At 38.5% G+C, this 12737-nt stretch overlaps 1 protein-coding gene across 1 annotated transcript; it reads left to right on the top strand.

The window, feature by feature from the left end:
• Positions 1–2635: 2635 nt before the first annotated feature.
• c7b (complement component 7b) lies at positions 2636–12477 on the top strand. The gene is made up of 18 exons (XM_035667363.1): positions 2636–2703; positions 3532–3593; positions 3815–3890; positions 4934–5075; positions 5182–5326; positions 5576–5714; positions 5887–6015; positions 6174–6417; positions 6800–6913; positions 7102–7268; positions 8433–8661; positions 9261–9432; positions 10366–10453; positions 10608–10740; positions 10863–11054; positions 11519–11615; positions 11734–11915; positions 12055–12477. The coding sequence occupies exons 1-18, from the start codon at positions 2698–2700 to the stop codon at positions 12231–12233; spliced, it is 2496 nt and encodes an 831-aa protein (XP_035523256.1). The 5' UTR covers positions 2636–2697; the 3' UTR covers positions 12234–12477.
• The last annotated feature ends 260 nt before the right edge of the window (positions 12478–12737 follow it).

Raw genomic sequence — 12737 nt, 5'->3', positions numbered from 1 at the left:
GGCCATAGCCAGGATCTGTCCAAGCCCCATGTACAAAAAAACACACACAAAAAAGAAAGTCTGGAAACATTTATTTGGATTCTTGTTATGTAACTGATATCTATATATATTACTTTGGGTAATTGTGAATTCATTTTCTGTACATTTCATTTCCTAACGCAAACCTCAAAGGTCTCTACACCCTGCCACAATTTTGGTGGGGAAATACTGAATCCCTCAAAACCTAAAAGTTTAAATATACTGAGTATAAAAATACTAGAATAGGCATAAAAAAACAACCATTTATAGATTTAAATTGTGGAATTTTAAATCTTCTGACAACATATTAAATACAGACATATTCACACATTTGACTCAGTTTTCCTCTATGCTGATATACTTAGATTTAGTTATGCCTAGTAAGTCCCTCTCTGTATATCAATAAAATGTAAAAGGTAACAAAGCATCATATCATGTATGCATATCTCAGTCCAGCCATCAGGTATGTGCAGTGAAATAAAAAGTTCAATATTTATTATTATTTAAAAAAAGCAAATGCTTTTACTTGTGTTATATAAATACTGTGACTCCAATAGTTCACTTGTATTATAGTGCAAGTTTTTATTTCTTATATGCTGTAATTTCTGCATATAGAAACAATGATGAACCTAAAAAAGGATAAATAAAAATCCCTTAAAATGAAGTCAAGCTCAACTACATCTTTAAAACTTTACCCAACTTGTCTACATGTAATGGAACTGCTCCTCAATAGTAGAGCGGCATTTCAGGTCACGTTCATGTCGAGTCTCACCCACTCACATGTCAGTGACAACTTGTTTTTGACTGTGCGTGTCATCAGACTGCGAAGACCACCGACACACTCTCCACATACTTTGCATAGCGCACACATCCAGACAGAGACACATGCACACACTCAGTGTGGTTAAACAGTAGTTACTGTAAGTGTAAGGCAATCTTGCTCATTTACTTAAGCCTGCAATAACTGATTTTCTTGGCCACATGGGGGCAGTGGAAACAAGTTGTGAACACAACACTGCAATATTTTATATAAAGTTAAAGGTCCAGTTGGTAACATTAGGAGGAGACAAAGGGTAAACTGGGGTGGCCAGACATTTTTAGGGGTTCCCCTGGCATGCCACCCATCTAGATTCACCCCTGCTTAAAGCGGCCTCACTCTTAATTATGCATAACTTTAAGCCTTGATGTAATTTAAACAGGGGAGTTATATATAAATTCAGCCCTCCATACAGTTGTCATTAATGGAAAAATTAGCAATAAAGACCAAATTCTTTGGGCATTTTAATATGGGGCCTTATGGAGAGTGACTCACTTTTGGAGTCACTGATGCATTGTACCAAAATAAAAGTTGTGTCACAGTATATACAGGCATAAAGACAGAGCAGCACAGCAGAATATAGACAGACACTGACATAATGTTGTTACAGTTAAAGGACCAGTGTGTAGGATTTGGCGGCATCTAGCAGTGAAATGTCAGATTGCAACTAACTGACCACCGCTGACGTTTCTATTTGACGACCTGGGAATGAGAACAGGAAACAGGAAATGTCCCTATATAGAGTCAGTGTTTAGTTTGTCTGTTCTGGGCCACTGTAGAAACATGGTGGTATAACATGATGGACTCAAGGAAGATGACCTGCGCTGTCTGTAGATAAAAACGGCTCATTCTAAGGTAACAATTTCTATTCCCTGACAAAAGAGCCTCCTGAATGTTGGACCTTTAGGTTGTGTTTGGCTGCAAGTTGAGTTCAAGTGCAGGTGCGTGCATGTGGGGGTATGAGGGGGGAAATAAAGTTTAAAAAAAGAAAAGTAGAATAAGTTCTAAATATACAAATAAGGATAGAAATAGAAAAGGGAAACTATAATAATAATACCAATTAAAATAAAAATTAGAGGTGGAGGCGAGCTGGGTCTTGTGGAACTGCTATTTGCCACACAAGCACCTGGTTGACAATCCCTTCTACAGCTCAGCTGAGACGAAAACCCCAGGAATGTCCCAAGACCAAGAATGAAAGAAGGGCACACATACACACACACTGTCTGCTTCATCTGTAATAAAAAAAACAGATATTGTGTATTGTATATTGTGGAGCTACAGTATGACATCTGTATCTTGGTGATAAAGAATAAAAATGAATCACCACTAGATGGTAACCATAACTAACTATGTTTGTAGGCCTGTAGGGACTCACTGCTCACTGGCTACAGTTAGAGCTCCAGATGTGCCGAGTGTGCTTTTTGTTACATTGGTCATGATCTCTGGAACAAACTGCATGATGACGTGAAATAAGTCACAACTGTGTCTCTGAATTACACAAAATCAGGATAACCACTTGTGACGCAACATACTCCTGTCGCAATCCAGTAAGGCCGCTCTGTTCACTCCTTCCTGTACCCTGCAGCACTCAAAACAAACAGTCACATTTTTGACTGGAAAAAACATTCGAGCACAGATGAAAGAGCAAAATAAAGCCCAACTGGCTTTGGGCCGAGGTTGTGGAGAAGAACACTGGGTCTCTGTTTGAATAATCAGTTTTCTGTTTAATGAATGAGAGTTTCTTCATGGTGGGAATTCCTGAGCTCGGGGATCTGTTGTGAAATATCTGGTGGTGCTGGTTATATGAACCAGAGTGTTCCAGGCTGGACCAGACGAGAGGGCTGAACTTTGAGGAGCACATCATGAAGGTACTTATTAAGACTTTGGGCCACTATTATATCTAACAGTGGACAGTGTTGTTGTTGTTCTGTAAGAAAGAAAAAAGTTGAGGAAACTTGAGATTTCAGGGCAACAAATTTCAGTAAGATTTTTATTGTTCGTTTAACTTAATTTCTTAAGTTTAGGTTTTGAGTTTATTCAACTTAGAATTTTTACTTTTGTTAACTTACTCCAAGTTAGAATTATTATTAGAGTTAATTAAGAATTATTAATAGAGTAATTGTTATTAGAAATTATATTTTACATTATATTTTACATCATCACAACTCAGACTCTTTAAACCTGTTAATTTAATTTAGGTCAAAGTAACAAACTACTATTTTGTATTCCTCTAGAAATTCTCATTTAACAAATCTGATTTTGAGACACATGTAAAAAGACACCTAATGGCCTCCATCATAATTTAACTTTAATTGAGTGGGTGCTGGGAAGCGTGTCTCACACTGAGTTCATAATAAAGTAAAAGTTTATTTAATAATAATATTTAAACATTTAGCAAGAGGCTAGAAAATGTCGATTTTTTTCACTTTAAATACTGATAATTTTGGTTTCTGTGGCCTAACAACAAAGGTATTTATGACACAGAATATAAACTGGCAGTTTTTACAGTGTAGAGCATGTTAAAGATCAAGAAGAATCTGATCCTCTTGGAGAAACTGACTTTTATTCATGTTATGATGATAGCTGCTGTTGATAACGTTAGTTAGAGAATAGAAAAATGCTTCATAATGCTTTTTTGTTATACTGGTCTAACATGATTAAGGCTGAGTTAACAGTTGTCTTGCTTTTGTGTACAGTTGGATTTGGCTGGTGCTCTGTCTTCTTCGGCATTATTGCTCATCTTTCTGTCTCCAGTTTGGTAGGTGTACAAATAAAAGCTGTCCACACATCTTACTGCACTATCATCATTTTTGGTAATAATGTATTGATGATGTGAAAAATGTATTTTGTTGTGAAAGGGCTGTGGTTTTTACTTGTGCTACATATATCGAATAATACTCCTTTATTTACTGTAAGATGGATATTATGTTTCAATTTATTCTAAAGAGAGGAATAAAACATACATTCCCCCCCGTTCAGCTGTCAGCAGCCTGTAAATTGCAGATGGGGGCCTTATGGAGACTGGTCTGAGTGTGACGGCTGCTCCAGAACAAAGGTACTTCAGAGCACACAAATATTTAGACTGTACTTTGTATTGCCTGGAGGTGTGGAACTCTAATTAATGAGTGAATTTGTTTTCAGTTTTGATAATAATTTGCACTATATTATATGCACAATGTAGTTTACTTTAGCTTGTAATAAACTATTTAAGTTATTTATTTATTTGAAGGAAGGAAATTTGGTTTTGGGTTGGGCCTGATATTTTGGGCCCGGTCAGAGTTCTAGTGACATGCTATAGCTAGCTGGGAAGTTGCAGTTGCAATAGCTATCTTAGTTACTGAATTAAGCTAATACATTTTATTTAAAAGATCTATTTAGCATTGACATTTGTCTCACCAATTCCAAACCATATCTTTTTTATGGAGCAGTTTATACCCTGGATAAAGTTGGATGGGGCAACACAGCTAGCATGATAGCTTCCTTTGTTTTGGATTTCCATTTCCTCAGATTAGCATTGATTAGACAGCTTGCTATTGGTCAGTTGCACAAATTCAGAATATTCCAAAGTTGAATTTGATCTGAAAGATTTACACAGATTTATAATTTGCCTGTGCAACCTGATCATGGTGGTGAATATTGCTGCCAGATTATTATTGACAGTATTGACAGAGCCTATACACAGAGTTTCTCAGTTGGGGGTCAGGGTGTTGTGTGGCGTCGCATATTTTGGGACTCTCACAGGATACTGGGACACTTTTAATTTCTATTAATGTAATCTATTTTTAGTTTAATTTTATGATTATATTAGATGTTGATGACATTTTAGATGATACAATCAGCGCTGTCACCATGTTGTCAATAAAATACAAACATTTATTTCATGACTCAGTCTTATAACTACTTCACAGCAGTGAAGTTCCAAAAATGTGAAGACACTTAAGACACCAGAAAGGCCAGAAAAAGTACACAAATCCTGGTCTGACATCTTGTGGACAACGTGCCTTCCATTTTGTTTGTAAAAACGGTAAATAAATTCAGATTGTGCTAATCATTTGTTCACTTCTTCAATTCATTTGTTTATGATCACTTCCTTTTCAGGTACGGACTCGACATGTGGACGTGTACGCCCAGTTTGGAGGTGTGCCATGTTCAGGAGAAGCCACACAAACACAACCATGTGTCTCACAGAAAAGATGTCCCCTGGAAACAGGCTGTGGAGACAGGTTCCGCTGCACCTCTGGTATGTTGCAACATATATTGTATTACAATTTGTATTACAAAACTTTTTTCTAAATTCTGCCTGTTGCAATGGGGAATGAAAACTCTTTACTGAAACCCTGATGCAGGTCAGTGTATCAGCCAGTCTCTGTTGTGTAATGGAGACCAGGACTGTGAGGACGGTCTGGATGAGAGAGGCTGTGGTCGGGACAGCAGCCAGTACTCATGTGACATTGACAAAACGCCTCCCAACTCTGACTTTACAGGCAGAGGGTGAGTACCTAAAACTCCATTTAATACCCCTTCTGGCTTTTAGAATTCAGTCAAATTTAGAAAGGGTTTGACCTATGACCAACTGTATATGTTCGTATATTAGCATAATTTTACATTATGTTTGGTATAAAAACTTTAAAATAATCTAAAAACATCAAATACTCTTGGCAACCAGCACAACATATTAAAGTCTGAAACATATGTCACCTATTAGACAATAAAATGGATTTGCTGTGTCATGTTTTACAGGTACGACGTTCTTACAGGCAAACTGAAGGCAGGTGTCATCAACACTCTGAGCTTTGGAGGCCAGTGCAGGAAGGTGTTCAGTGGGGACCATAAAGTCTATTACAGACTGCCACAGAACATCCTCAGGTACAATTTTGAGGTAAGACGAACAAGAAATGTGTCTTTGTTGTTCATGTTTACAGACTGGGGCAAAGGCCTGACATTGCCACCCCTAGCGCCATGCAGCTACTGTAGCAAGTAAATAACAGATCCCGATGTGCTATTCTCAACTGCTCTAATGAAACTAAATGTTGCCTGTGTTTGTGCTGCAGGTGATAGTAGACAATGACGAGAGCGATGAATCTTACGAGAGCTCCTGGTCCTACATGCAGCACATCCAGTCCAATGCCTTGGTGGGACACGATCGCCGCACTTTCCACAAAGAGCTCACTGACAATAAGGTAATGGGACAACCTGATCTGCTTCACAAATTACTTATTTTACACTTCTAATTGAAAGTGCTGGACAAACTGGTTTGATATCTTGGGCTCTGGTCAAAGGTTTCTATTCGCCAACTTACAGAGAATGACATGGCAGTCTTTTCATATCTATCATGCAGGCCTACAGACTTATAATCCTGAAGAACAAAGTGGAGCTGGCCCAGTTCCAAAACTCTGCCCCTCAGTATCTGACTCTCGCCGAAGGCTTCTGGAAGGCCTTGTCTTCGCTGCCGATCACATACGACTACTCTGCCTACCGCCAGCTGTTCCGTACATACGGCACACACTACCTTTCCGAGGGCTCACTCGGTGGCGAATACCAAGCCTTGTTGGAGTTAGACCGCCAGGCGCTTTCATCAACCAGTAAGAACTTTTGGTTGGAATTATGTTGCTTTTGATATAAGTGCATTAGAAATCTTGATTCAGCACATAAAATCTGAAGCAGAGTGAATATGATGTGTTATATTTTAGTGAATCTTGTGAATTTGTTTCTTGCATTGGCTATATTGGTCATTATACCTTTATTTTTAGAATAGTCTGCAATTAGATTTTTGGTTCCTCTGTGACATGAACAAGTTGAAAACAAACAGCAGATGTCAAATACATCAAATATATATTGGCTTAAACATAACTATAAACAATACTCTCCTACAAAATGATTTGTATAGTATCTATGTACTGAAATGTGGTGCCTGTCAGCTGATTACTGTTTGCTATCTCTTGCTCCTGCCTTGTCTGTGTAAAGGCACAACAGATATAGAGTACCAGAGGTGCTGGAAGAAGGTGAAACGCCGTCTCTTCAGGAAGAAAGTCAAAATCACATGTGAAAAACTGACTAAATCTTTATCATCCAGCCACGGTGAGTGAAAGGTTCTTATTCAGAGTGTCGAACAACACGGTGTGCCACAAAGGGTCGAAGCNNCCCTGACGGCCCCTCATACGAAGCAATCATTCATACTCTGATGCTTGGATTTAAATCAATCAAACTGAATTCAACTTGACTATGACACAGTCTAGGCCTGAACTGTATTTGTCATTTGTGTGCAGGACACAACGTAAACAAGATGCCCATTAAGGTCAATGTGTTCGGAGGTGATCCGGCCCTGACAGGCGCTCTGACGGTTCTGGACCTGGAAAACCCAGAAGCTAACGGAGAGGTCTACGACAACTGGGCCTCCTCTGTCAAAGACTACCCTGAAGTCATAAACCAGAAGGTATGACAGTTGTATCTTATTGATTAATTGATCAATTGAAAGCTTTTGCATTCCATTTACTTACCTTTGCTTTCTATAGGTTTGAAGTTTACAGTGGCATTCAAAATTAATATTAATTATTGAAACAATAAGAGTTATTTCAGAATGGAGTGGATATAAAAAGCTTATTGTTTAACCAGAAAGGGACAACTTCACAGTACAGTACAAATTAGCTAGGCCTTCCACTGAAAATGCTCTCTAGGCTAAATTTATTAATTTAGTTAATTAATGAAGTTTTTATTTAAAAATACACTGAGCAGAAGACAGATTTTTGAAAGATCTCATCTTTTCTCTTGTCTTTATTTGGTATTAAGGTTATCCAAAAATAACTGGCAGTAATGAAGTTACATTACTTACATATTGTGGTACTTCGATTAGGGTTACTAACTACATTTTGTAACAGGTAATCAGTAATTGTATTAGATACCCTTCCAAAGTATGATGATGAAAACTGTGAGATCTGCTGGTTCATTCTAACGTGACCCGTTTCTGGTTGCTTCTATAGAAAAGAGTAATTAGGCAAGAAAGGTTAGATTCATGTTTTGTTGTTTGTGTTTTTAAGCAAAATGTTTTTCACTAATACAAATGGCTTTTAGTATGAAGACTGACCAATGTGTTTGGAAATCAATTTCGGCTGGAGTGCCTGAAGTAAACCACAACCAAAATCTGATGTAGCAGGACAGAGCTGCTAACGTTAGCCTAGTTAGCTGATAGTTCCCTCACAGTGACTGTCTCAGGCCTGAACAGGGATTTTTCCAACGTAACCTGAAACCCCACAAATGATATGATATGTGGAATGCCAAATGACCCTACCACCGTAGGTAGCAAGCTAGTTAGCCAGGCATGCTAATGTTTGCATGTCCTGTGAGTGGTAAAATATATAATTGTTTTTCTATTAGTTATTATAATAATGATGGTAATATAATACATTTTAAAATATATTTATGTTCTTATTTTAATTATTATGCCTGAATTATTATGCCTGAATTATTATTTTGTTTATCATGTTTATCATTTATCATTTATCATGTTTAGGATTTCAAATGTTTTTCCAATGTCTAGTATTCTTGGTATTCCTTCCTGTTCTATATGTGTGCATTAATAAAGCGTAAACTTGTTTTCCAGCTGCGTCCTCTGTCTGAGCTGGTGAAGGAAGTGCAGTGTGCAGGTTTGAAGAAGCTCCACCTGAAGAGAGCCACAGAGGAGTACCTGGCAGAGGAGCATCCCTGTCACTGCCAGCCCTGCCAGAACAATGGCCAGCCGCTACTGACGGGCTCCGAGTGTCGCTGCGTCTGCCGGCCGGGAACGTCGGGACAAGCCTGCGAGAGGGGAGCTGTGATTGGAGAACAACCAGGTAAACAAACACAATTCTGAAGGGGTAATGGATTGGTTAAAATGTTTAGTTTGGGTTCAAAATGCTAAAACAGGATTTAATTTAATTTTATATTCCGATTTATAAAAAAATGACAAAAGCTTAGATAGAAAATAAATAGAGCTAGATTCTAAGGGAACACCCACACACTAAAATAAAATGTCAAAAGAAAAACAGTGTAACATTTGTGATTTGTAATTTTGATACTTAGGCTCAGATTACTTTTCTTTCATCATTGGTACCTTAAGAACTATCTAAACTACAACTAAACTTGTCAATTTAAAACAAAACACCGATATTCGAGTTGGAAAGTTTACATTGAAGTTAATAGTTTTAGAATAATAATGCCAACACTTTGCAAGATTTGAAGATTTAATATAAAGTTAAAGAAAGGGTAAAAAAATGAACCTGTATAGTTTAACCAAGTTGTTCTAAACCCCTTTCATTTATTATATGTTACACTAAATGAAAAGTTCTTTATGATTTACCACAAAAGCAATAAAAAAGGTTCAAGGGGTCAAAACCAACTCTTTCACAAACAAGACAGAACAACAAAGATATTTTCTCTTTTTCTCTCTCAGGGGTGATCCATGGCAGCTGGAGCTGCTGGTCCTCTTGGGGAGCCTGCTCTGGAGGTCAAAGGTCAAGGATCCGAAGTTGCAACAACCCCGCCCCCAGCAGAGGGGGTCACCACTGCTCCGGCCCGGAGGTGGAACAGAAGCCTTGTGAAGACGCAGACATTGAGTATTTAAAGTAAGGACACATGTACACACACTGTAGCAGTAGAACAGAGATCTACTCTAACCATGTCCCTTATTAACCTCAACCAAGTCTTAACCCTAAAATGTAATCTTGCGGCAAACCAGAATTTTTACCCCAAATCATAATTTAAACAATTATACATACTTACATGGAGTGCCTGAAAATGTCCACAGGAGTATCCTTACTTCTTACAGCGTACTGCTACCCACGGTGAGCATGGCCATATCCACCACTGAGGTCACCCGGTCCCAGCCTCGGTTTATTTTTTGAGGAGTATAGAATAAAATTTGTGAAATAACTGCCTAAGAATAACCTTGCTTTGGTGCTTTAATACCTTTGGTCCTCTGTTGTAATAAACATATAATAATATAATATAATATATAAATGTATTGTTAAACGTCCTTGTTAAAACTGATTAAAAACAGTAAAAGGGCTATGGTTATGGTTAGGTTTGTGCTGAATGAGTGTTCTGGTTCAATTCAGGCACTGCTTGTTTCTAATTAGATTCTAAACAGTGATTTGAAAGTCACCAACTAAAGGTCCAGTGTGTAACATTTAGGAGGATCTATTGGCAGACATGGAATATAATATTCATAGCTATGTTTTCATTAGAACATAATCACAAGAATCGTTGTGTTTAGAATGAGATGTTTTTATCTACTGGCGGGTTACCTTTTTTGGCAGCTGCCTCGTGAATGGCCATGCTTCTACAGTAGTCTAGAAGGGACAAACCAAACACTGGCTGTCGTTCGCATTTTTCGCATGTTTCGTAGGTGCCGTAGTTTCTCCCCCATGTGCTTGAAAAGGGAGGGGGAAGCTGGTTTGTGCAACTACACCACTAGATGTCACTAATTCTTACACGCTGATGTCCTCGTAAAACAGTGAAATCTAGTCCATTATAAACTGTAAACTGTTTGTGTACAGGATGATGGAGCCTCAGTGCTTCAGTCTCTCTGTGACTCCACCAAAGAGATGTGGACCGCCTCCAAACCTCAGGAATGGATTTATTCAGGTGAGTTTGATTGATTGATGCTGTGTTTCTGTTTTTGGGATATTAGATAGTTGGGAAAAATAATGTTTTTTTTAATGATTCTGGAGTTTCTGTGTTGTTTTAGTTACTGTGTGGAGGGGATAATGAAGTGCATGTTACTGTATTTTATTCTCAGAACCCCAGAGATTTTTACCTGGTTGGAAACACAGTGGAGTACTCCTGCATAGACGGTCATTACCTCAGTGGAAACCCTATGGCTGAATGCACTGAGAACCAGGCATGGAGGACAGGAGCGATGGTTTGTAAAAGTACGGCTCCACTTCATTAACTCTGCCAGGGTGGTTATGTATTTGGTTCCATTGTTTGTTCATTGACAGGATATCAGATTTCCTACTTTGTCGTACTTAAAATCCCTTTCTCCTTGTCCCAGGTTCCACATGTGGGGTTCCTTTGCTGAATAGTGACGTTATAGCCACGCCCACCACAGCAACCTATGAGATTGGAGACAGAGTGTCCCTGTCCTGTCCTGCCGGGTCAGTGCTGGAAAGTGAGCTGTCAGAGATCATGTGCAGTTCCAGTCTGCTGTGGTCTCCTTCTCCAGCCAGCGCTCATTGTAAAGCCGGTACAGTACTCTTTTCCTCAGTATCAAATGTTATTGTTTAAAGCTTCTCACACACATTTTACTATTTGAGTATAAGTCCAATATTCACTCTCTTTTAGCTCTCTTTTTGGTCTCCACTAACTCCAGAGGGGCTCTTTAGCTGTTAAATGCTCCACTAAGTTACCAACCCGCTAGTTGCTAACTTGTCTAGGTAGCCTAAAGTTGTTTTTTAGAAAAAAAAATCTGTAAACAGCTGCCTATTGTGGCTAAAAACGACACTATGAGAGTGAACCAAAACAATTAAGTTGTAGGCCAAACCAAAACAACCAAAACAATGAACTGAAGTCGCTATAAAGCTCAGTCGATAGTGATAGTGGCAGAGTCGGGTTATATTTTGTTGAGGTTTGTCACACTTTCATATGCATGTAATGTTGTGTTTGTGTGAAGTATACACACCAATCCTGCCTCCTTTATTTTCTTCTCAGCATCCACAGCTCCCGCTCCTCCACCTGGCCTGAAGTGTAAGCTATGGGAGACTGTAGGAAAAACTGACTGTGTATGTAAGATGCCATTTCAGTGCTTGTGAGTATTTTTAATATTCATTAAATGATCGATATTTCTGCATTACACACAGGAAATGCCTGATCTAAGGTTTAAAAGTAAAAAATAAATAATATGTCCATATATTGTCTCTATTTAGGACGTCTCTGCAGTTGTGTGCCCAACTCGGCTCAAGCAGAACCCGTTTACTTGGAGTTTGTCAGCTAGGAGCTCTGAAGTGTATGGGCCGGAGCTTCACGTTGGCCAGTGACAGCGACTGTAACTGGCCAGACCAGACATCCACATCCTGCGAAGACTGCAAACCAGGGACAATCTGTCACGGTGAGTCTGCTGGACATCTTATAAAGGACAATCGTATTAATTCCAACTTCAGTTTTGAGAAGAAAAGAGAAGAATCCTTCAATTCTGTAATATGAGCATGTTTGTGACTGCATCAATAATCGTTATTTGTCAATCCTAGAATCGACAAGCAGATGCATGTGTCAGAACGTGTCAGAATGCCCTAAAGACTCCGCCCCCCTGTGTGTCAGCTCTGGGGCTGGCAGCGTTGCCAAGACGATGACCGAATGCGAGGTTGGGGCCAGAAGGTGTGCTGGGGAGCAGCTCAATGTGATCAGTATTGAGGCTTGTCCAGAATAAAGATGATTGTTGTTTTATTTTACTGAGCAGTCTCACATTGTATAAAAAGGAGGAAGTTGTGTTTTCTCAGTGACTGAATTGTAAATAGAAACAAGTACCTGAATGATGTTAATATGTTCCTCTGCCATCCTGTGGTGTCTTTTTTGTCACGTTGCGTGTAAATATAATTTTTCCTAAATAAATGCCTTTATTGTATCTTGTTTTTGTTTATAAGTTAATAAAAAAAAAAACACTTTTCAGACTACACTTTTGTCATTTTGATTTTGTTAACATATAAGTTATTTGAAGGGGTACATTTTCTAAATACTTGGTCACCCATCAGATTTAGGAAGCTGACAGTTCCTAATTACCAGTAATGAATTCAAAATATGTGTATTTGAAGATACTTTATATTCATTATAGAGTCAAAAATGTCTCTCTTTTATCGATTTATCAAAGAGCAGAAGAGACAGGTAGAGACAGGGATATAGCCCAGTTGTTATGTTTTTATAGCAGTGGTTCCCA

This window comes from Morone saxatilis, unplaced genomic scaffold (assembly GCF_004916995.1).
Source record: "Morone saxatilis isolate NCDOM2014 unplaced genomic scaffold, NCSU_SB_2.0 Contig21, whole genome shotgun sequence".
In the NCBI taxonomy this organism is placed as follows: domain Eukaryota; kingdom Metazoa; phylum Chordata; class Actinopteri; family Moronidae; genus Morone; species Morone saxatilis.
This window is presented reverse-complemented; position numbering and strand designations above follow the sequence as displayed.

Bases quoted from the DNA above. Each gene is read 5' to 3' on its own strand.
- c7b (XM_035667363.1), top strand. The intron at 5,327-5,575 runs GTGAGTACCTAA...CATGTTTTACAG, and splicing joins TCTGACTTTACAGGCAGAGG to GTACGACGTTCTTACAGGCA. The intron at 6,914-7,101 runs GTGAGTGAAAGG...ATTTGTGTGCAG, and splicing joins ATCTTTATCATCCAGCCACG to GACACAACGTAAACAAGATG.